Genomic DNA, 26,851 nt, shown 5'->3' on the forward strand with positions numbered 1-26,851 from the left:
TACAACATATTTAAATTATATTTTTATTCTAAAATGATCAACAATAGGAATTTCTTCTAGGTATTCATTAAATAAAGAATGAAAAACGTAATATGAAGAGGGAAAGTTAAAATACATATGACTTAAATTTATTGATTCTTCAATAGATATGTTACTATTTTCGCATTTTTTAAAATCACATATAATATCAAATTTATTTTGTGTAGTATCTATGAAATTTATAATTGCTTTATCTTCATTTTCATCCTTATTACAATAAGTATAAGAATTGTAATATGATTCATACATATCATAAGCTGAAGGCAAGTTAAAAACATCAAGTGGCAGCAATAATGGTATTCCTTCAGGATTATCTTCTTTAATATCAGTATTCTTTTTGTCCTCCAGAAAAAATGTATAATTGGATAATTCTTCTAAAATATTATTAGAATTTTTATATTCTAATTCAAATTCCTCATCTTTATTTTTTAGACAATTAGAAAAATATAAAAAGGAAATGCATCTTTCCCATCTATAATTTTTAATATAATCTAAAGACTTTTTTAACTCTATTTCTTTTTTTAATTTGGCATTCTTATCTTTGTGCTTTTGATCCTTGTAAAATATAACGTATAAAATATATTGAAATAAAATTTAATAAGATTTAGACAAAATTATACAAAATTAAATTAAACAGAATAAAAACAAGTCATAAATATATATATCTCTAAAGTTTTTAATAAAAGAATTTTCTCATGTAAGCGTAATTAAAATAAAAAAATAAATAATACTATACATTTTTCATATTAACAAATTAAAAAAGAAATAAAAATTAATAAATATATGTGCATATACATATCCATAAAAAATTTATAAAATATACTTAAAATACATACTTTTTAAATTATTTTATGTTAAAATTTTCGTAAATAAAATGAGATACATAAAATTATTACTACTTCTAACTATAATGGAAAGATAACTAAGTAAATAATTTTAAAAAAATTTCATGATAAATATATTTACTATTATCTCTCTTTCTTTTTTTATGAGTACATCTACTTTAAACTAAATATGATTTTTTTTTTTTTTTAATATTTACATCTTCCATAACTGGTAATAATATACATTGAAATTTGTGTTGTGTTGAAATAAAGCAAATATCACTCATCTCATTATTTATAAATTCTGTCAATTTTGAATATCCTATTTGATCAATATTTATGTTTTCTTTATATACATTTTTATAAATTAAGGGAAGTCTACTTAATGAAAATCCTGATCATTTAAAAAAAATTTTATTTTTTTTTGTGTATTTATATAAGACAGACAATGTAATTATTTCCTTATTAACATATATGTAGTTGTTCTTGTTATTAATTTTTATTTATTTATTTATTTTTTTTTTTTATAAAACAGTTTCTTACCTTTTGATTTTGTCTTGTCTTCTGAGTAACTATATAATAAATAACTTATCCTATTTTTTATTAGATTTATAGAATTTTCTTTGTGATTTTTTAATGCAGGAGTTTGATTTACGTGCAACTTTGATATATATGTTTTTGAAATTGACATAGAAGTAAATATAGGTATAATATTATTATTAAAATATGATAAAATATTTAAATCAATACATTTTTGTAAAATATGAATTATTCTTCCTAATTTCATAGTCCTAAATATATACGGACCTGTGTGCTTTAATGTTTCAGCTAATATATATCTACCTCCTTTATGATTATTATCAGCTATATAAAAAAAAAAAAAATATATTACATTAAAATTTATTAGAACATATTAGGTTACTAAATGATAATTTATACATATGTTAATAATATAAAAATTATTTGTTATTAAATAGTCATACAATTATTTTATATAAATACGTAATTATATAAAAAAATAGCTAATAGACAGCTATATAATAATTTTATAGCTAGCTTCATTAAAAAACATTTATATAGTACATACATTTATATAAAACATACAAATAAATAATTATATAAGAATTAATAATGCATATATACACAATTATATTATGCATATATATATATATATATATATATATATATATATATATATATATATATATATATATACATGTATATATGAATATGTATATATATTTATATATATGAATATGTATATATATTTATATATATGAATATGTATATGCATATACATTTATATATATGAATATGTATATGCATATATATTTATATATATGAATATGTATATGCATATATATTTATATATATGAATATGTATATGTATATATATATATATATATATATATATATATATATATATATATATATATATTTATATACATGATTATGTATATATATTTATATATATGAATATGTATTTGTATATATGTATATATATATATATTTATATATATGAATATGCATATGTATATATATATATATATATATGGATATATATATGTATATATATAAAATGTTAGTGAAATAAAGGTATTTATATAAATATCTAATAAATTAAACAAGCCTACATTAAAAAAAAAGGTATGCGATTTAAAAGCGTGCACTTAAAAAAATATAGAGCTCATTTAAATATGTGCAAATATAAAATAATAATAAATTAAAAATGAGTATGCACACTAAAGTGTCCAAAAAAAAAAGAACTTCAAAAAAAAAAAAAAAATATCAAAAAAAAAAAGGATTTAAAAAAAAAAAAAAAAAAAAAAAAAAAAAAAAAAAAAAAAAAAAAAAAAAAAATAAAAAAAAAAAAAAAAAAAAAAAAAAAAAAAATAAAAAATAAAAAATAAAAAAATTATAAATAAATTATGAGTATATATACATATATATATGTAGATAGTTATTTAAATTAAATTAAATTAATATAAAAGACATAAAAAGTAGTTTTTTTTTTTTTAAATATTCTTTTATATTCCTTACAAGACTGAAGTCTAAACCTATCGATAATATGAATAAAAATTAATGGAATATAAACAGAAATATTTTCATTATCATCATTAGGATTAATAAAGAAATCTCTAGAAATACCTTTTAAGTATATACAAATATTTTCATTGCTAAAAGATTTCTTATAGTATATTTTTCCTTTTTTTTCATCTTTATCATAACAATTAGCTTTATAAATTTCAAACCTTCTTAACTTATCTTCTCTACATATATTTATAAAATTATTATTTAAAATTGCACATTCAGGAAAATATTTATTTATTTTTCTTTTAATTTCGTTAGCTTCTGGTAAGATTCTTTCATAATATAAATATTTTATTATTAAATAAATGAAATCACTATGTATTTGTTTCATATCTATAGTGTCTCTTTTTTGATTGTATATCTGTTTATAAAAATTTATGCAATTACATGAATAATTTTTATTTGAATTTTTTATATACATTTCTCCATTATTTGATAATTCTTTTTTTAATTTATTATATTTTTCATTTATGCTATTTTTTTTTAAACCTTTTTTTAAATTACAATTATTTTTATTAAATTCGCATTTTTTACTGTTTCTTGCAAAATTAGACGTATCAAAAGCAGTATTTTTTAACACATTTTTTTCATTGGATTCTTTTTCACGATCATTTTTTACAAAATACAGTTTTTCCTTATTATATGATTTTAACTTCAGAGACCCATACTTATTTTTTCTTTTAAAATTATCATTATTTTCTACATAAGAATAATTTACGTTTATTTTATCAGGAACTAAATGGCTCCCATAATTAGGAAAACTTGTATTTACGTTACTCCATAGAGATTTAATCACATCTTTGTTGAAAATATTTTTATTTTCAGAATTTTTTTCAGTATAATTGCAATTTCTTGGAATACTGTAATTGTGCTCATTTTCTGTTTTACTGGATACATAATACCTTTTTTCAGAAGCATTGTATTCTTTAGAAGGGTAAGAACTATGCATCTTTTCAATATAAATACAAATATATATTATCAATATTAGTTAATGCATGTATATATATATATGTATTTTAATGAAAATATAAGAAATGTAACTATAATAAGATTAATCGAAGAAATAGTGAAAATATAAACTAAACAAATTATAATAATAAAATAAATTAAAACAATAACAATAGTAATAAAAACAAGAATAATTATACTTATAATTTTATTAGTAATAATAGAAATAGAAATTGAAATAAACTACATTTATAATATATATTAAAGTAGTTGATACAGTAGAAGCAATATATTGTAATAAAGCGAATATTATAAGATTTAAAATTATTCTAAGTTATTTCTTTTATTATTTACAAATAAGGCAAACTAAAAAAGTATATATATATATATATATATATATATATATATATATTTATTTATATGAATATAAATTATTCATCTTACTTCTATATGATATGGAAATGAATAAGTACTATATTTTCTATAATATATTTTATCACACAAAATGTTATTAATTATAATACAAGTCTAAGATTTTAATTAAATTATTATGACATACTACTAATAAAAATATTTAAAACGAAAAATCAAAATATATCCTCAAATAATTCAAGAAAAGCAAAATTTATAAATATAAAATTAAGGTAGAAAAAATAACAAAGATAAATATAATATGTATTATAAAAGCTATAGTATAATTAAAGATGATAAATAAGAAAATGAAGAAAACGAAAAGGATATATATATATATATATATATATATATATATATGTATATTTACATAAATTTATGATTATTTTATGAAAATTTTTCCTTGAAAAAAAAAAAAAATAAATAGATAGATAGATACTTTATGTATGTATTATTAATGCAGAAGTTTATATTAAAGTTAAGTGCAACCATAATATATTCAAATAGAAAATTTACACAATTACATAAAAAAAAGTATATAAAAATAATTATGAAAAATAAAATAAAAATGAGTAAATGAATATAACAATATTTTGGAATATTCACTAATTTAATAATTATTAATTATGAAAAATTTGGAATATATATTGTCTAACTCAAGCATAATTATTAGTATTATTTTTTAACAATAAAGTACATGAAAAAAAAAAATAAAATAAAAATAAAAATAAAAATATAAAATGAAATAAAAATTAGGAAGAATGTTTTTATATACGCTTTTTCATATTATTAATTTATTATATATAATTTATAATAAAATGAAAATATATAATTAATCTATATATTTTTCAATAACATAGATATTTCTTTTCATTGTGTCAAACATGAAAAAAATAAAAATAGTAATAGAAAATAAAGTTAAAATTAATAAATAAGTATAATAATGCTTAAAACAAATTTTCATAAGTATCATTCAATATTAAATATAGTAATGTGGAAATATATTATCTAAGCAAAATTTAATCATAAGAAATTATAATTATTCCTTTTTTATATATTCCAGATAGACGAAAATAAAAAATAATAATGGAAATATGAATTAGTGAAAGCATACTTTATATATTTATTCGATATGATATAATTTTAATTATATATCATTTTTTATGACTTCTGAAAGTGGATAGTGCACTTTAAATAGAGAAATAGCTCATCTATCTAGTTATCTATTACAGATTTGAGATAATTATAAGTAAAATAAATGTAGAAGCATGATATCTTTTTCATTTTTCCTATATATAAATGTATATATATTAATTATTTCCTTATTGTGCATGTATATAAGACGTCCCTTAGATGGTTCCGATTTATATTTACAAAAAAAAAAAATGCATTTTTAGGGCACACTTTTTTTTTAAATAAAAATGAGAAAAATCAATAAGTTCCTAGCTCAAGTTTTTTAGAGAATAAAAGAAAAATATACCCTTAAGTACTAGCTAAAAAAGGTGTTAAATTACACAATCCCATAAAATTAGAATCAATATGATTTAGCCTGTTTTATATTATTAATTATGCATAATATATATATGTAAAATGGGAAAATATAAAAAAGAAAATATGAAAAATTCCATAAAAAATATAAAGGAAAAGCAATAATAAAAAAAAATTTTGGAATAGAGTAAAAAAATGAAATTTATATATTCAAAAATCATTTGATCATAAAAAAAATATTATAATGATGTTATTATGGAAAGGAGAAAAAGCGTACATAATTAAATATCCCGACAAAACAAAAAAAAAAAATTAATAAGAAAATAGTAACAAAACGTGTCTAAAAATAAAAAAAAATGTATGTAGAAAACAAAAAATATCAAAATAAAAAATAATATATGTCTAATGATAAAAAAAAGGTGCATATATTAAATACACATTTGAAATAAATTGCTAAAAAAAAAATAAATATATTTACATAATTTGAAATAATTAAAAAAAAAAAAAAAGAAAAAAAAGATCATTTTAAATGAGAAAAAGAAAAAAAAAAATATATATGATAGAAAAAAAAAAAAAAAATGAAGAAGTTTATATATGAACAATTTAACAAAATTTAACATCATAATGTATTTATTAACATAGATAACATAAAATTACAATAGACATTTGAGCTATAAATATTTAAATATATATATATTACATATGTATAATTCATTGAAAAAATAAACTTTTATATAAAAGAGTTATAATAATGTAATAATATTATAAGTGCAAATAGTATTTAATTTAAAGTAAGGATATATAAATAGTATCTACATATTTATTTGTAGACAAAAAGAAGGTAAAATATAATTTTTCCTAGAAATATATAAACTGAATTTGTATATAGAGCCAAAAGGAATCATAATTTTTTTGAAATTTTTGAAAACTTTATAAATATATAAAAATATTTGTATTTTAAATTAAATAATTTTTTCTCTTTTTTTTTTTTATATTTCTTTGCTTTCGGGTTTTTAATTTTTATTTATATATGCTTATACTTATATTCATATAACTCCGCCTCTACTAATATTTATAATTTAGCATATATATAATGTTTATGAAGATTACAAAAAAAAAGGAAACAATGTATCATATTGCGTGTTACTTTATACTTAATGATATAAATTATTTAGTGTATGTAAAATATAACTAATTATTTGATTTGTATAAAAAATATAATTTAAACAGAAATATAAATATTTCGATGTATTTACTTATCTCATAAAAAATTATTTCAACTTTTACTCTTGCCGTAATATATGAATATATATTAGCTATCTCAATTGTTATAATTTGAATCGCATTACCATATAAAATATGTAATAAGTAATTTTATTCTATTATAATCAGGAATTATAAATTGATAAATATTATTCTTTTAATTAATATAAAAATGAAAATTTACAGAAACAAAATATGTTAACTTCGTCTACTTTTCAAAACTTTCTTCAAATAATATTTGTATAAATTATCTCATTTTATAAATGATAAGAAATTTTATGTTTTCAATATTTATACTTTAGTTTATCCCCATATATTCATAAGAAATTATTTATTTATTTTTATTTTTTTATTTGAATTATTATACAAAACTTATTGAATCATATAAATAATTTATATAATAAATTTTCATTTAAAAAATAAAAATAGCATATATACTTTAAATGTAGACATATATTTTATCCGACACCTAAATTATTAAGCACCATGTTGGGAGATTTTTTATTTTTGTTATTTATTTTTGATAAGCTTAAAAAAAAAAGAAAAAAAAAAAAACTTCCACACCTTCATTTTAATAAAATTTTAATCCTTCATTTATAAGTTTTTTATGTCCTTTTTCTCATATTCTTTTTGATAAATTGAAGAATAATATAGAAACTTTCGATTCTTTTGTTCATATACGTTAGTTTAAAGAAATTTAAAAAAAAAAATTATATATTACTAAGTTTTATACATATAAAAAAAAAAAAATTCAAGCAACATTTATTCTTTTATTCTCCTATTTAATATTCATGTGCATAAAATATTTTATTATTTAATTTAAAAAATTTTAGTTTTTTCAAACACTTTAAAATATGAAATGTTTTATGGTAATTAAACAAAAAAAAAAAAATTCTTAAAATAAAAATATATATGGTAAATTAAGATATCTTACAAATTGTCATAATCAATATATTTTGAGTTTTCACTTATTCCTTTGAAAAAAAAAAAAAAAAAAAAAAGAGATTAAAACAAATTATATCTTAAAATGTATTTCTACTTTTGTATAATTTATTGTTAATTAGACAGAAAGCATATAAAATAAATTAAATAAATAACATAGATGAGTAAATACTTAAATATACTGTTAAAAAAAATAAAACACATAATATTTTAATCTATACGTCTATTTTTATTTTACTTTTTTTATTTTCTACACAAGATATCAAAATATTTTCAACAAAATGATGACGAAAATAATCAACATAAGATTTTAGTGACGTTCTATATTCTCCGCTAACTATAAAAAAAATAATAATATATATATATATATATATTAATTAGTAATTAATAATAAAGCCCACACTGTAATATTTTTATTCAGAAGAATAGTTCTTTTTAATAACCTATAAAAAAAAATGATATAATGCTAAAAATAATTATTGAACAATGAATTTAATACATTCATATATCATGAAAGAACCACAAAACTAAATATATATGTTTATATTGTATGAAAAGCAAAATTTTTTATTATTTTGCATTATTTTAAATTATATATTTTTTTTAAGATTTACCGTCAGCATTTTTAGGATCATCATATTGTTCTCTCAATAATTCTAAAAATAGATACATTATATATGTATGTGCATAAACTAAAGGATAAAAAAAAGAATTATTACTTAAAGTAGGAACTAGTTGAGGATTAAAATTGTCTATAGATTTTAAATCTAAAGGAACACATACTCTTCCTATTTTTATAAAAAATAAATAAAATAAGAGTTGAAGATGGAATAAAATTATTAATCTTTTTAATAATTTTTTTTTTTATATTTTAAATCACATTACCTGTGCCGTTGTGAATGCAAAAAGGGCTTTTTAATAAGTGATTTATTTCTTTACTATAAAAAAAAAAAAATAAATAAATTATATCATTTATCAGAAAATTTATAAAAAAAAAAAAAAAAAGAAGAATTCTAATAATTGAATAATTACCTAACATTTATATCTAGTCTAGGATAAGTAAAATGAAAAACTATTTCTTTAATATATGAAGGAATAATAATATTTGGATTTGTTTCCTTTTTTTTAAAATAGTCGTTTGGTGTTAGAAAACCATATATAGAACTTAACTGTTGTAACGTTTATAAACATTTGTATATTCATATAATTATTTTAAAAAATTTATATATTTTTCAAATAAATTAAATTACAATCATTTAATATATTCATAATTTTTTATTAATAATTTTATTACTTTTTCGAAAAGTTGTTTAGAATTAAAATCATTATTGTCAATATATTCTTTAAATTCATTGATTTTCATCCCTTTTAAAGGATCGACATTTTTTGAAGATGCTACAAAAGAAAAAAAAAAGAAAAAAAATTTCTTTTTAAGAGTCTTATCTATTTAATTTTTTTAATTTTTTATATTTTATGAAATAAATGGTTTCATCTAAAAACTTAGAATATATACAAAATACTTAAATATATATATATATATTTTCTTACCATAAGGTAAATAATCAATTATTTTTTGAACATGAGATGAACCTTTTTTAAAGAAATTTTGTTCTTCTAGTAATATATCAAAATATTTATAACAAATTTCAAAAGCTCTCCTAATAAAAATATAGAATTGAACATATTTAATAAAAAGTAAAATAATTAAAATACAACTTTATTACTTTATATATTAAAAATAAAATATATTTATTATATAATTTTTTTTATGGTATTACTCAATCATTGGGTATTTTTCTTTTCCCCATATTGAAACTTTTTTTTTTTTAGTGTCTGCGCCCTAATATAAAAAAAAAAAATTATTGTTATTTTAAATTAATAATTTAGCGCTTTTTATTATTTATGAGTTTCTTAGACACATTAATATATTCTTTATAATTTATATTTTCAAATTTTATAATTTTTTTTTTTTAATTACTGATAATATATTTAAATAATCTGCTAAGGCTGCTCTAGCATCTGTTGGATAAAAACGACAGGATTCATCACAAACCTAGTGAAAGATAATATATCATAAAAAAAATATATATATATATAGAATGTTTTTCAATTTTTTATATTAAAAAAAAAAAAAAGGATAAGAAAAAAATATAAAGATCAAAATATAATTTTTTAGTTATTTAATATATAAAAGAAATAATTGTATACCCAACAATGAATACCCCTTCTTCCTGAATATACCCATAAAATATTTTGAAAAGAAAAATCTTCTCTTAAAGAAGTATCTAGTAAAACTATAGCTATTGTTAAAAATTTCCTGTTTTTTTAATGTTAAAAAAAAAAAAAAAAGTAACAATAATAATAAATGTTTAATAAGTAAATTTATAAAATAATAATGGTAGTATATAGAAAAAATAACATTTACCAGCATAATTTACAAACTTTTTTATCAGTACAACATGTTCTAATATCGTCATAATCATTCATATCAATATCAAATATTAATTCCTATATTTTAAATGAAGAGATAAAAAAAGACAAAAAATTTCAGAAAAAGAAAAAAAAAAAAAACTTATTAAAATTCCTTAGATTACCTTCTGAACAGGATGAAATAAGTCACCTTTTTGATCTTTTTGAGAAACAGGATAATTATAAATTGCACCTATATCAAATTTTATTGGTACAAAGTTTGATAATAATTTATCTTTAAATTCTTCTGCGTTATTAAAAGACTACAAAAAAAGAAAAAAAAAAATTTAGAAATAATCATAATTGTAAAATATTTTTATATCTATTTTCTTTTTTTTTTCTACCAGCCATCTCATATAAATCTCTTCTTTTCCTTGATCGCTTTTTTTACATGTAAACGAAAATTCTCTCTTCGAAAAAAAATGAGGATCATTAAAACGAGAGTATTTACTTTTATTGTCTTAAATTAATTTTTAAAAATAATATGCAATATTGTTATCATTTAGCAATTTTAATTATTTATATAAATTATAAATGGAAAAAATAATAATATTAAAAACTTAAATGTATTTATTTAATATATTCATATTATTTTTTTTTTTTTTAATTATAGATTATCTTATATATATGTAATTTTGTTCAAATAATAACATATATATAGACATTTGAAAATATGAAAATATATATATAAATAAATTAATAGGCATATGAGTGAAGATATCATAAGCGTTTTATTACATACATACATATATATATATATATATATACATTTTTATCTTATGATAAATATTATTTTTTATTACCATTTTTATAATTTAACCAATTATATAAATCATTTATTGGACATAAACTTCCTATTAACGTAAATAAATTATTTATTTTATCAGACAAATATTAAGTATATGTTATGTCAAATCATATATATATATGATTAGCATTTTAGTATCATTTTTTTTTTAATCTTCTTTTATTTTTTTTTTATATATATTGTTTTTATATAGTATTCTTATAAAAAAAAATTATTATTTTACTAACTATAATAAAAAATTAAATCATTTTCATTAACTACTGAATCCTTTATTTCATTGACAATTTCCATTTTATTAATAATATTCTTCATTAAAAAATTAGGAAAAAAAAAAAAAAAAGAATCATAAAATCTAATAGAAACAGTTACTTTTCTTTAATGTACTTAAATTATATTTATGAATTAATAAGTACTAAAAAATTATGAAAATAAAAATGAAAAAAAAAAATACTAAAATTTTAAATTTGAAGAAATTAAAAGTAATGCATGTAAATTTTTAAATGGAGAGGAAAAAAATTTTCAATTTTTCAATTTATTCAATTTAATATGATTCTATAAGTAGACATTTATAAAAAAAAAATTTATAAAATTTTTTTTAATTTACATTTATTTTTTCATTTTATTTTCTACATTTTTGCATATATACTTTATCACTTTTTATATAATATATATATTTTTTTCTCTTTTACTAGGATGCAGTTACTTTCCAATATAAACATTTTTTTTAAATTCCCTAGTTTATAAAAAGAAAAATACGTATTATATAATTAAATAAAAGTAGAAAATTGTAAATAACTGCGTTTAATTTTAAAAATATAGTACCACTTTGTTATTAATAAAAAATTTTAAAAACAAATTTCCTATGAAAAAATATACTATGAATCTATTTTTTTCTTTTAGTATACATCTTATTTTTAAAAAGAATTATAATATACTTTCCAGATATATATAATGGTATATGCTAATTTTATATTTATAAATTTAATATAATATTTTATATGATTTAAATAATTTTTTTATTTATATTAAAAATAAAAAAATGAGATAAATTTGGGTTGATTAAAAGGTTATAAAAAGTTGGTAGTATTGTTATTACTAAAGAAACAAAGAAGGATAAATGCATTTTTTATCCTTATATAAAAATTAAAGTAAATATAGTAATGAATTGATAATTTTTTACATTTTATGTAATTATATTAAAAAAATATATATGTACATATATAAATATATATATATATTTATATATAAAGAAGTAAAATATTTAATTTTTAGAATATTCAGATATTCAAAAAAAAAAAAAAAAATTAAGTCTATATTTTTTTTTTTTTTTATTACGAAAAAACATATATTTTTTTTTTTATGCATTATTATAAAAAATTATAGAATATTTTTAAACTGTTAGAATATAAATTATTAAAAAAAACTTCTATTTTTAATATGTTCTCATATATTTTTTTTTTTTTTTTCTGTTATTATAATGTAAATTTTCCATATTTTTTTCAGGTATTTTTGTGATATATTTATTTAATTATATTTATGCAAATATATTTTGAAAAATACTGAATAAATCGCTTTTTTTTTTATTAAAAACAGAACCATCTAATACTTTAATATATTTTTGAAACTCGGGATCATAATTTAATATTAATCTATATTTATATTTGACATCTTCATATAATGATAAGCTTTTATATATACAAGCACATGCAATTAAATAAGCTAACTGAATTGGTAAAGGAACATCTTTTCTATTTAAATTAGGTTCAAACATATTTATAAGTTTTAATGCTTGATTAAATTTATTTAAAACAAGTAAACATAAAACTGTTCTTAAAACAAAAAAGTGGCTTTCACTTGGATAAGCTTCTTTTTTCCACAAAGAAATTATTTTATACAAAATTTCATTATCATCTAAATAAATAAAATGATTGTGAGCTAAACCATATTGTTTATCTTCAAAATAAGAATAACCAATAGCTTTATGAAATTCTAAATATCCATATGCATATTCTTCACCTTTTGACCAAATGATAGATTTATTCATAAATTTATATTTTTCTTCAGTTGAATTAGGTGGACATTTTTTAAAAATTTCAATTATTTTGTTAGCATAATCTAAATTAAATTTTATATTATTTTGTGTTAATATAATACAACATTGATACATTAAATCACATAATAAAACATACTGCTTACAATTCGCAAATTTTAAAGAAAAATAAAATAAAATACTTATACAACTATTTATTTGATTTTTCTGTAATTTCCTATTTATAATTGATTTTATTAATTGATGAGCTTCATAATATAAACCATTTTCTATTTTTTCCTTAGCTAATTTTTCTTTACTAAGTTTAAACTTTTCCATAATGCCACATATACATATATATATATATTTATTTATATATACACATATACATATATATTAGTATTTATCTGTATATTATTATTTTTATTTATTTATTTATTTTTTTTTTTATATACTATTTGTTTCTATTTTAAGTTAAAACAAAAATATTTTTGTTTTCTATTTTATCCTATCTTTTTTTTCAAGTCATCCACAACGGTATTTTTGTGATTCTATGAAATGTATATAATTTTATTTGTACAATTTCTCTTTTTTTTTAAATTTAATATTTTTTTATTTTATCACAATTTATATAAACTTTTTATTTCTTTTTTTAATAATTTTTTTTTTTTTCTCCTTCTTATGAAAACTAATATTTACATAAATCTTAACTTTTCATTTCTTGATATACTCGTTATTTATAGGAATATTATTTTTCTAAAAAAAAATATATATATAATTTTTTTCAATAGCACAAAAAGATATCCAAAAAGCATAATTTTTTATTATTTATAAAGTAATAACATTTAATTTTTTATAAGTAAATTTCATCGAAATTTAAATGAGGAAATCTGAATTTTAAAGAAAAATGGAGATATAATTATACAATCATAAGTATCTTTAAAATATTCAACTTCATAAGGTTTCCCTAATATGAAACATTATTCGAACTTTCTTAAAATTTTCAGTTTAATTAAAATTCTTTATAAATTTACATGATCTGAAAAAATATTTTTTTCTAGTTAAAAAAAAAAAAAGAAAAATTAAAAAAAAGAAAAAAAAAAATACAAAAGTATTAGTGGAATTATTGTTATCAAAATAAAGAAAATTATATTTTTTTTTTTAAACAAAAATTTAAAACTGAATTTAAAAAAAATAAATTAAAAAAAATGAAAATGAAAAATTTATGTCATATAATTAAAAATTTGTAAATGCATTTATAAATATAAAAAATAAACTATATTTTTAAAAAAGTTTCTATTTATATATAATAATTTTGATATAAAATTTGATTCAAGTATTTTTATAAACAAAAAGAAAAAATTAAGTATAATTTTAATGTTTGATAAAATTTTATTAAGAATCTTTGTAAACTTATTTTGAAGACAATGTTATAATAGTATTGAATTATTAATTATTAATCTTATTTATTTTAAAGAACAAAACTAAAAATGAAACAAAAATTAAAATTGAGATAATTATGAAAGAATTTTATAAAACATAGGAAACTAGTTGGTACATTTTTACAGAAATTCAGAAAATAGAAAAATAAAAATAGAATATATATGATAAACAGAAATAGGAGGAACCATTAAAAAAAAAAAAATAAATAAATAATAATAATAATATAAAATAATAAATAATATAAAATAAAATAGTGAAAAATAAAAAGTTAATAAATATATATATATATATATATATATATATATATATATATATATATATATATATATATTACAAAATAATAATTACCTATTTTTAAAAAAATAATGAAAATTAAAAAGAATTATACTATTATAATAAATATAAAGAAGAATAAACATACTAGATAATGTAATTAAACTTATTAACTTTATAGATACTAAATAAAAATGCTATATATTTATTGAACTTTTTTTTTTTTTTTTTTTTCTTTTTTATTTTTTCCATATATTCCTTTTTTTTTTCATTTTCACTTCAAAAATTACAAAATGAATAACATAAATGTAGTGTGTTTAGGAGGTGCTAGCGAAGTAGGTAGGTCTTGCGTGATTATTGAAAGTGAGAAAACTTCAATCATGTTAGATTGTGGAATACATCCAGCCTTTATGGGAATTGGATGCTTACCAATTTATGATGCCTATGATATTTCAAAAATTGATTTATGCTTAATAACTCATTTTCATATGGATCACAGTGGAGCATTACCTTATTTAATAAACAGGACTAGATTTAAAGGAAGAGTTTTTATGACAGAAGCAACTAAGAGCGTTTGTTATTTACTATGGAATGATTATGCTCGAATTGAGAAGTGTGTGAATCTTATGAATAAGAATAAAGCTAGTAAAAATAAAAAAAATATGGACGATGATAATATATCAGATGGAGATAGTATTGCAAATAATGCATACAGCAGTGATGAGCATATTGATGTTGATTATTATGATAATGATATATATAACAACAGTGATGGAAGTAACAATATTTTATATGACGAAAATGATATTGATAGAACAATGGACATAATTGAAACCATAAATTTTCGTCAAGATTTTGAATTTCCTAATGTTAAATTTACTGCTTATAGAGCAGGCCATGTTATCGGTGCTTGCATGTTTTTAATTGAGATAAATAACGTAAGGTTTTTATACACAGGTGATTATAGTAGAGAAATAGATAGACATATTCCTATTGCTGAAATACCTAATATTGATGTGCATGTATTAATATGTGAAGGAACATATGGAATAAAAGTTCATGACAATAGAAAAAAAAGAGAAATTCGTTTTTTAAATGTTTTAACAAATATTTTAAATAATAAAGGAAAAGTGTTATTACCTGTTTTTGCTTTAGGTAGAGCACAAGAATTGCTATTAATATTAGAAGAACATTGGGAAAAAAATGAGTATCTACATAGTATCCCAATATTCTATATTTCCTCTATGGCTACTAAATCTTTATGTATTTATGAAACTTATATAAATTTATGTGGAGATTTTGTTAAAAAAATTGTTAATGAAGGGAAGAACCCTTTTAATTTTAAATATGTAAAATATGCAAAATCACTTGATTCCATTTTAAATTATTTATATCAAGATAATAACCCATGTGTTATAATGGCATCTCCGGGTATGCTACAAAATGGAATATCAAAAAGTATTTTTAACATAATTGCTTCTGATAAAAAAAGTGGAGTAATTTTAACTGGTTATACAGTAAAAGGTACTCTAGCAGATGAATTAAAAACAGAACCCGAATTTGTAACAATTAACGATAAAGTAGTTAAAAGAAAATGCCGTTTTGAACAAATTTCATTTAGTGCTCATTCAGATTTCAATCAAACAAAAACTTTTATCGAAAAATTAAAATGTCCTAATGTTGTTTTAGTCCATGGTGATAAAAATGAATTAAACAGATTAAAAAATAAATTAATGGAAGAAAAACAATATCTATCTGTTTTTACTCCTGAATTGTTACAAAAATTATCTTTTCATTTTGAACAGAATGATTATCTTATATCTTTGGGAAAATTATCACATCATATTAAAAAAATTAATAAAGAAATAAACAAAAAAAATAAATTAAAGTATGAACAAGAAGAGATTAGTGACTGTGCGAAAATAAAAGAAGATCAGGATCTAGAAATGAATAATAATTCCCTAATCATTGAAGACTCTAATAAAAATATAAAATTTATTACAAATGATTCAGAAATTGTGAAGAATGAAAAAAAAGAATTAAACGAAAATGATCTTAATAATTTTGATATAGAAATTATAAATCAACAGAAAAAAAGTCCGTTGCAACAATCTGAAGATAGTGATAACTCGCAAACAAAATTAAGTAGTGGTAAAAAAGAAAACAAAAGAAAATCCCACGAAATAGAAGCTATTATCATATCTGAACCAAAAAAGATACCTATACTTATTTATCCAAGTGATATTTATGAATGCACAAATTTAAAAACAGCATTAATAGATCAGACAATTAATTTAAAATATCCATATAAATTTAATTTATTATATAATGTTTTGAGTAGTGTATATGAAGAAATAGATATAGATGATGACATTATTTTTGTAAAAGATGTAAAAATATCATACTGTAAGGAAGCAAAAATAATAAAAATAAATTGGCTATCAAGTCCCATTAATGATTTAATAGCTGATAGTGTTAATTTTTTAATTCTTGAGTTTTTGCATACAATGATTTCTAATAAAGCTTTGCCTGTTTGCGATGCTGTAACTGATCAAAATATATATGAAATGATTATTTCATTTGTCGAAGAAAATTATACAAATGTAGAAAGAATTTCTAAAATGGAAATAAAAAAATTTTTATTGAATAATAATGTTAAAAACATAGTTGAAGAAAAAAAAGAATTTTATATGGATAGTAGCAAAAATGAAAATAATAATGAGAACTATAAAATCAACGAAAATCATATGAACAAAGAAGATATATATCTAAATAATTATAATGAGAGTACAAATTATAGCGCTAATACAAATAATTTTAATAAAAAAGAAAATCATAATACATATGATGAGCTACTTTTAGATTATATTGCAAATGATATACATTTTGAAAACAATAATGATGAAATAAATGAAATACTCAAATTCGAAGTAAAAGATAATTTTAATAATAATGTTAATGTTTTTGTTGATATTGATAAAAGAGAAATTATTTGTAAAGAAAAAAACATTTTAATAAAAATTAAAGAAATTTTAAGAAATATAGAAGAATCATTACTACCTATGTGTTTTTAAATTTATTTTAAATATACTTATATTTATATAAGACATTTCTTTTTTATTAAAATATTTTTAAAATTAAAGATATATTGGCATATATCATATTTTGAAATTTTAAAAATTCAATATATATTTTTTTAAAAAAAATTATTATATATAATTTAATTTTAAATGACAGAAAAAAAAAAAAAAAAAAAATCGAATATTAACAAATGATATATATATATATATATATATTATTTTCATTATTATTTAGAAATAATATATTATTTTAAATAAAATTATAGCATTATTAATTTACATTTTATGCCTTTTTTTTTTTTTAAGTACTAAGCAAATTTTCCTTTTATTAACAAAAATAAATATTTTCAAAGAGGTACAGACGGGATAGAATTTAACTTTATCATCTATTTTCAATTTAAATTTTATATAAATTTTTTTTTATTTTATGAGCTATATATTTAGTATAAGCACATAAATAACCAAATATTATACAAAATGAAATAATGCTAAAATAATTTTAAAAACTTAAAGATATATAAAAAACAACAAAAAAGGTTTTCTGGGACAAAAATGTTTATTTTTATCATATAAAATGAAAAAAAATTAAAATTTCAAAATTCAAAAACATAAAAAAAAATTAAAATAATTACAACAAAATAAAAAAAATAAAGTAGCAAACAAAATAAAATATAATTTTTTTTTTTTTTTTGGGATGAAGATCAAAATTAAAACACTTTAAAAATTAATGATATAAAATTATATATATATTTAAATATGATTAAAAAAAAAAAAAAAATCAAAATATGTGAAATTAAAAAAAGGAAACAAAAAAACAAAAAAAAAAAAAATATACTTAATCATAATAAATTTACTGAAAAACTATTTTAAGTGAAAATTTAGATAAAAGAAAGGATAAAGAAATTAAGAAACACATTTAATTGTCAAATCTATTATACCAACTATATTTTTCTAAAAAAAAAAAAGAATAAAATGAAATATATGCATGCACATCTATTGGATGTTATATGTATAAAGTAAAATGTCTTAGTAATAATCATTCATAAAAATAAACAAAAAAATAAAAAATATAACATTAATTTAAAAAATATAATTTTTTTTCTCTTAATTTTTTTTAAATTACTTTTTCATCAGTTAAAGAATATTTTCCATCAATATTTCTGTATAAAAAAAGAAAGTTATAAAAAATGAATATTTAAAAGTATTAAACAAATATATATATATATAATGCATACCTTATATTAAATACACTTCTTGCAATAAAATAATTTTTTTTTTTTTTTTTAAAAAGTTCAACATATATTCTTGCATTTTCCTATAAATAAAAATTGTTAATAAAATTAACGTTTGAATTTTTTGTTAAATATTAATAAGTAAAATTATTTTTTAATTTTTATTATAATCGAACTAAGTCTAATAGATTCAATTTTATGTATTCTAGGAAAAATATTTTGTCTTGAACAATTTTCTGGCATTTAGTGTTATTTCTCCTAATATAAATAAAAATATATATGTATACGTAAAATTATATAATAGAATTATTTTGGAGCATTCAAAATATATTTATTTTGAAGATATATTACCTTACATAAAGAATATTAACATTTGCATTTTTAAGAAAAGAACTTACAAAGTATCCAACTGTTTTATCCATATTTTTAAATGTACATAATTTTATATCTTTTATAAAAATTATTATGCATTTTTTTATATAATTTTTTTGAATTTTTTTTTCTTTTAATTCATAAATATCTTGAATATAATTGTTTAAGTTGTATAATCTTATAGATTCTTTCCATAATGGTTCTTCTAATAGTTTTTTTTTATTTAAAAAAAGACTTTCATGAGATAAAAACTTTATATCATCAGGTGAATGTTCACTTAAAAAAGAAAGTTTAAATTTTATATACTTTAGCTTATATTCATTTTTTATATGAATTAATAATCTAGAAGCTAAAACAAATAAATCGTGATAAGAAAAAACGTTTTTTAATATCTCAATTGCTTTTCCTATGCAATATGTTAATAATCCTATAATAATTAGTAATTTTAAAAAATAAAAAAATAAAATAGAAGTAATTTTACATTTATAAATTAATAATATACATATATATATATATATATATAAAGAAAAAAAATGATATAAAATAATTACCTCTAACTTCATTTTTTATTAAAAGTTCGTAACTATTTCTATCTTTGATATCTGGAGAAAAGAAAAAAATAGAAGGCCTAAGTGGTTTCCTTACCTTTTCATTTTTGTCTTTATGTATTTCATAATCTAATGGTCTTTTAAGATCTTCTACATAAACAGAATCAACATTTCTATCTCTAATTTTTCCAAAAGTTCTAAATGAATTAAAATATTTTTTTTTTGACTCTAAATAACTATTTTTATATATTTCGGTTGCACTAATATTTTTATTATAAGTAATAGATGTAGATATAGGTACAAAATATGATGTATAAGTTGTATCAAAAATAACACATAATTGTTTACCTCCTTGCAACTTTTTTATTATATTAAATATTTCATTAGAATATATATAATTACTTTGAGTGTGATCTTGAGGTAATAAAGCAAAATTATGATTTTCTGAAAATTTTATATCAACAAATTTAATAGAATAACCACAAAAATAAAAAAATAAAACATCTCCATCATCAGAATTAATAATAAAATTATTCAAATTATTTATTATATTTTTTTTATTAGCATTTTGTGCTATGAATTTTTTATAACTTATGTTACAATCATTTAATAATATTAATTCATTAAAGTTAAATTTTTCTAATAAATGTTCGCATAAATGTAAAGTATCATTTATAGATCCTTCTAATAATCCGTCATAATTTAATGTAATCAACAACGCCTTTTTCTTTCCTATATGCGGCTTTTCTGTTTCTGATAAAAAATATTTATCAGATAAATTAATTTGATAATTACTCTTCTGGTATTGAATATTTTCTATTTTTGTCTTTACATAAGAAATTGTTTTATCATCACAAGAACTTAATGAATGAGTTTTAGTTTCATATCCCCAATGCATATCCAATACCTCCTTAGAACAACTACATTTTTTATTCCATTTTTCTTTATGATTATCAATATTATGAATTATATTTTTATTATCATCTGTTTTTTTATTATTCATAATAATATTATTATCATCATGTAATTTAAAACCGTTTTTAATGCTTGATGAATTGTTATTTTTTCCTTCATTACATATTAATGAGGAAATATATGAATTCTTCATAGTATAATATGAGTCTGAAGCATGTGAATACCTACTTGACGCCTTTTCCAATTTTTTTTTTTTTTTTTCTAGCTTATTTTTATAACTCTTTAATTGTTCAAATAATTTTTTATTTTTTGTCAAATTATTAATACACATAATACATGCATTTAATTCATCATGTACTTTCGATTTTAATAATGATATTTCATCAATGTTACGATTTACACTTTTGGGGTTATTGATATTTTCAACTTCATATATCCTTTCAGAAATATCATTAATTAATGTTTCATTTTTCATTAATTTTCGTTTATCTTTACATAAATTTTTATTTTTTTTTTGAAAAAATTTATTATTTGTAGTATCATTCATTAAATCAATTTTATTTTTAATATTTTCTTTAGAAAAATTAGCTTCAGTATTATTTTTAATAGCCATTTTTTGTGAATCACTTTTTTCTTTTAATGAATCGTCTCTATCTGTAACTGATACGATAGAATGAACATAAAAATTATCGTCAATATTATTATCATACGTGTTTTTACTGTCATTATTTAGTAAATTCAAATATGTAGTTTTCTGATTATTTTCATTTATATCGTTTTTGCAGAAGATTTTTTCTTTCTTTCTTGTATTTAGCATATTTTTTAATATATCAATATCATTTATATCTTCTATATTTTCTTTCATTTTATTATTCTCATCCAATTTCAAAACTGTATTTTTGTTATTATAATTATTTATATCAGAGTTTTTTAGTTTATTATCTCTTAAAAAAACATAATTTAAATTTTCTGGTTTTATACTTTCATTAGTATATGCATCTTTTTTATGTGGTTTATTTAATTCACTTTGTTTTTCATATAAAAATTTATTCAGATAGCAATGACTTATTAATTTTTTTTTATTTTCAACGTTCATTTTTGTATTTTCATTTACTTGTAAGTTTTTACTTTTTATTGTACTGTTTTTTTTTTCTGATTCAAATATACTACTTATTCCTTCACTTATAATATTATCCTTTTCTGAAAAAGAATTATTGATATTTTTATTAACATTCAAATTTTTATTATTATCTTCTTTTGAAAAACTGTTAATACGTCTATCTTCTACACTCCTATTATCAGCTTCGTTATTTTTAAAAATGCTATTTATATATTTATTTGCGTGAATAAATGATAAATTGGAATTATTTTTATTTTTTATAGTATCATCATTTTTTATACTTAATGAATTTTTTGATGTTTTTTCCGAATTTTTAACAAAAATATCGTGTTTTATTGTGCTATGAATACAGATATCTTGCTTATTATTAGTACTATTACATGTTTTTATTGATTTATTAACTCCTTTGGCATGTACATTCAAGACATCGTCGAGAATATTTTGTTTTTGTAAAGTATTATTTAAAGAATATGAATTTTTATTTTCATTTCTTTTTAATTGATTTTTATTGTTTTCTTTATATATATTTTGTGGGTTGCTTGAACTTTTTATATTTTGATTTTCATTAACAAAAGCATAATTCATTTTTAATTTTTGATTAATATTATTGTTGATTTTTTCAATAATTATATTTCGTATTTTTTCTTTTTCTGAAAGTGCACTTGATTCATTTTTATGACTATTATAAATATGAGGATTTCTTTTGCTGTAATTTTTATTACTTACATTATTATATTCTTCTTTTAAATTATTGATTTTAGAATTATTTCTATTTTTAATTTTCAAGTCTTGTTGAGTACATCCACTTGTAAATTGATAAATGTTTGTAAAAATTTTCTCATGATATTTATGCTTATCGTTTAAAAATCCATTTTTTGAATTAACATGAATTTCTTCATTACTTTTTCTTAAAAAAGGGTTTCCGTTAAAAAATAATAAATTGTTTGTCTCTTCTTTTTCATTAAAATGACGCATATCGTTTGTAGCTACTTCTTGGTTTATATAAGATATATGATTTTTATTACATACTTTCGGAATATTATTATTACTGTCAAAAGATACTTTCGCTTTCTCTTTTGATTTATTTATTAAATAATTTTGATTATTTTTATGAGGTGATTTGATGAATTCTTTTTTTCCGACGTGCTTATCTGAATCATTTTGGTTTTGTGATTTCTTTATACTTGATGGAAATATAAAGTTGTATATTTTATTAAAAGTATTATTATTTTCACTTTTTGTGTTAGATATATTATCATTTAATTTTTTCTTTTGTAAAATAGCGCTAACGCTATTTTTATTTACTGAAGAATTTTTTTTTAATTTTTCAAACTCTTTTAGAAATTCAAATGAACTAAGAGAATATATTCTACTTTTATTTGTATCTTTTTTTCTATTAAACATATTTGTTATAGTCTTTATGAAGTATTTATCATTTTTATTCCCATATTTTAAATTTTGAAGATTTCCATTATTACGAATATCTTTTTTTTGTATAGCATTGAGTGAAGAAAAATAATTATTTGATTTTATCTCATTATTATAACTATAAAAATATAAAGGTGGATAAGTATTTAAAAAAGTAGGATTATTATTGTTACTAAATATATATCTATTATTATCATATGAAAAATTCCTATTTTTTTTTAAATTTATGTCTCTTCTAGACTGATCAGTTATATTTTTAGTTGTATTTTCTTCATAAAAATTATTTATTGAATTATTATATAAATTATTTTTACTTAATATATCTGTACAATTAATATGTATCCTATTATTAAGATTATTTACTCCCTTCCCATTATTATTTAAAGTATTTTTTTCATATCCTTTATAATAACTATTATTTAAGGTAACATAGTTAGAACAATCCATTATATTAATGTTACTAGAATTTAAATAATTTTTAGAAGGTAAATTATCATAAAAAAATTTCTTTTTATCACAATTATTCATTAAAATAGTTATATCTTTTTTCATTTCATTGTTAGGAGGAATATTATAATTTTCAAATTTGTTTAAATTTCTATTGGTGTCAGGATTAAAAATATTATTTTTATACTCCGAACTTTTCCTTTCATTCTCACTTTCTATAAAAAAGTAAAAAACAAAACAAAAAGTCTTGATAAATAATCGATAATATTGTATATTTGTAATCTATATATAAAACATAAGAATTAAAAAAAAAAAAATTAATACATGTAATAATGGCATATTTATATAATGATTGCAATATTATTAGAAATATTCTTATGGTAGTAAAGAATCTCCATGTGTAAACAAAACATTATTAAGCAATAAAGACAACATATCTTTTGCGAAACTTATATTATTATAAAAATAAGTTAAAAAAAAAAAAATAAATAAAATATAAATTTTCGGAGCACAAATAACTGCATCTTTTTAAGAAAAGTCATTTGTAAAAGTATATATATATATATATATATATATATATATATATATATATATATATATATATATATATATATTTAATGCTTATGTATTTATATGTTGTATAATAAATAAATAAATTTATAATAAAAAACTATAATTTAAGCAAAAATTAATATTTAATTAAATAAATTAATAATCATATAAAAAACAATTGTTCTATTAAAAATATATTTCTATATTTCATCTTAAGCATTGTTCAATATATTTTATTTTATCATAAGAAAAATAAAAAGGATAAATATAAAATTTAAAATTAAATTATAATATAGTACTATTTAAAAAAAAAATAATAATAATAATAATAAAATAAAAGGAATTTTTTTGTCAAACTATTAAATTAATTTAATTAGATATATATTAAAATAAACATAAAAATTAAAAATGTTATTCTTTATTTACATAGATATATATGTGTATTTATATTTAAAGACATAATATAAAGATAAAATAATTTTACATTTTAATGGCAAAAATGTAAAAATTACAAGTAAAAATAAATAAAAATAAAAAGTAAAAAAATTAAAAAATATATATTACTACAATATTTTATTAATTTATTCTAGTACTAGTATATTTTAAAAAAATAACTCAAATATTATAAATTATAACATTTTATAAAATTTAAAAAATATATATTTTACATAAAAATAAATAAAAACTGTACCTTTTATTAATATCCTTCCCTTTGAATCACATGATATGTTTACACTAGATGTATCCAAATTTTCTTCAATTTTTTTGTTTTTTTTATATATATTTATATTTTCATTAGAGCTATATAGAGGAGAATATTTATTACTACTATTCATTTTAGTTTTATATCATTTAAACTTATATAAAAATTATAATTTTACAACAATCGAACATTTTTAATAATAACTTTATCATAACAATGTATATAGGTGAATTGATTACGTCGGATTTTTAATTAATTTTTTTTTTTTAATTTTTTATAAATAATTATCAGTACACTATCTTATCAAAGATATAAAAATCTAATTAAATATAGTTGAGTTTCCAAATTGTGAGTATTATATTTTTCATAATTTTTTAAAAAAAAAAAAATTTTATATAAAAAAGTTGAAAATGTATTGTATTTTCACAAAAAAATATTCAAACAGTACTTCTCTCTGTGAAAAAAATTATAGAAATATGAAGAATATTGAAAAAAAAATATATATATATATTTTTTAAAAATATATTTCAAAATGTTTTATTAAAAATTTTTTTCTAAAAATTTTTTAAATATTAATATTTACAGTAAATATCATTCGAAACATAACCACAGAAAACGTAAGATGAACTAAGTTGAAAAAAAATAAAAGTCACATAAAAATTAACATCTATGTGTGCACATAAATGAAGTTGTATTTTATATATTTTTAATTTACCTAAAAACAATATTTTATTATTTTATTTTACCTATTTTTTTTTTTTTTATAAATAGAAAATGTTGGAGATGTGTGCACAAAAAAAAAAAGTAATAATAAAATTTTATAATAAAATAAAAATATGTTTTATCTCAATATATATTTTTTTTTTTTTTTTTTTTTTTGCACACAAATTATTTTTATTCTTTAAAAAAAAACTTATAAATTTTGTCCATTTTTACTTTTAATAAAAAAACATAAGATATCTTAATAATATCACTTTAGATGTATAATAAATATACTATTTTTTTTTTTTTTCTTTATGATAACTTTTATCATTTTACATATAATACATTTATTTTTTTATTCCCTCCCTTTTTATTTTACTGTTATTTTTTATCATATGTATTATACAGTTTAAATGCACAAAAAAAAAAAAAAAAAATTGGAATAACTCTATCATTGAAATTATTTTCTAAAATATTAAGGTATATAATTTTTAATAAAATAACATTATAGAAATATGTATATTTAAATCTTACAAATAATTGTATTTATCAAATTTATAACAATATTCAACAAGTGTAGTTTTAAAGTATTTATGTCTTATTCATCTTAAATTTTAATTAAGAAATAAATATCATAAATACATAATTTAAACTTGATTTAAAAAAAAAAAATTATTTATATAATTAATATGAAAATAACTATTTAAAACAAGCAAAGAAATAA

The 26,851-nt window shown here is 17.3% G+C and overlaps 5 protein-coding genes across 5 annotated transcripts; 1 reads left to right on the forward strand and 4 right to left on the reverse strand.

The window, feature by feature from the left end:
• Nucleotides 1-15: 15 nt before the first annotated feature.
• Nucleotides 16-3,903, reverse strand: PRELSG_1242200 (conserved Plasmodium protein, unknown function; the record flags this gene model as incomplete). Its single annotated transcript, XM_028678228.1, has 4 exons — nt 16-594; nt 1,082-1,257; nt 1,407-1,727; nt 2,904-3,903. The coding sequence occupies 4 exons, from the start codon at nt 3,901-3,903 to the stop codon at nt 16-18; spliced, it is 2,076 nt and encodes a 691-aa protein (XP_028534538.1).
• A 4,091-nt stretch (nt 3,904-7,994) lies between these two features.
• Nucleotides 7,995-11,574, reverse strand: PRELSG_1242300 (DNA primase small subunit; the record flags this gene model as incomplete). Its single annotated transcript, XM_028678229.1, has 16 exons — nt 7,995-8,038; nt 8,245-8,343; nt 8,621-8,662; nt 8,726-8,794; nt 8,892-8,944; nt 9,039-9,175; nt 9,301-9,401; nt 9,555-9,664; nt 9,785-9,846; nt 9,985-10,059; nt 10,215-10,323; nt 10,432-10,514; nt 10,601-10,738; nt 10,820-10,935; nt 11,279-11,329; nt 11,511-11,574. 16 exons carry the CDS (start codon nt 11,572-11,574, stop codon nt 7,995-7,997), a joined length of 1,353 nt encoding a protein of 450 aa, XP_028534539.1.
• A 1,243-nt stretch (nt 11,575-12,817) lies between these two features.
• On the reverse strand, nt 12,818-13,651 carry PRELSG_1242400 (conserved protein, unknown function; the record flags this gene model as incomplete). The annotated part of the gene is made up of 1 exon (XM_028678230.1): nt 12,818-13,651. The coding sequence occupies one exon, from the start codon at nt 13,649-13,651 to the stop codon at nt 12,818-12,820; it is 834 nt and encodes a 277-aa protein (XP_028534540.1).
• A 1,670-nt stretch (nt 13,652-15,321) lies between these two features.
• On the forward strand, nt 15,322-18,102 carry PRELSG_1242500 (cleavage and polyadenylation specificity factor, putative; the record flags this gene model as incomplete). Its single annotated transcript, XM_028678231.1, has 1 exon — nt 15,322-18,102. The coding sequence occupies one exon, from the start codon at nt 15,322-15,324 to the stop codon at nt 18,100-18,102; it is 2,781 nt and encodes a 926-aa protein (XP_028534541.1).
• Nucleotides 18,103-19,011: 909 nt separating this feature from the next.
• MCA2 (metacaspase-like protein, putative) lies at nt 19,012-25,558 on the reverse strand (the record flags this gene model as incomplete). Its single annotated transcript, XM_028678232.1, has 7 exons — nt 19,012-19,059; nt 19,232-19,268; nt 19,344-19,423; nt 19,517-19,598; nt 19,692-20,139; nt 20,264-24,385; nt 25,414-25,558. 7 exons carry the CDS (start codon nt 25,556-25,558, stop codon nt 19,012-19,014), a joined length of 4,962 nt encoding a protein of 1,653 aa, XP_028534542.1.
• Between the last annotated feature and the right edge of the window lie 1,293 nt (nt 25,559-26,851).

The sequence above is a fragment of the Plasmodium relictum genome, assembly GCF_900005765.1.
Source record: "Plasmodium relictum strain SGS1 genome assembly, chromosome: 12".
Lineage (NCBI taxonomy): Eukaryota > Apicomplexa > Aconoidasida > Haemosporida > Plasmodiidae > Plasmodium > Plasmodium relictum.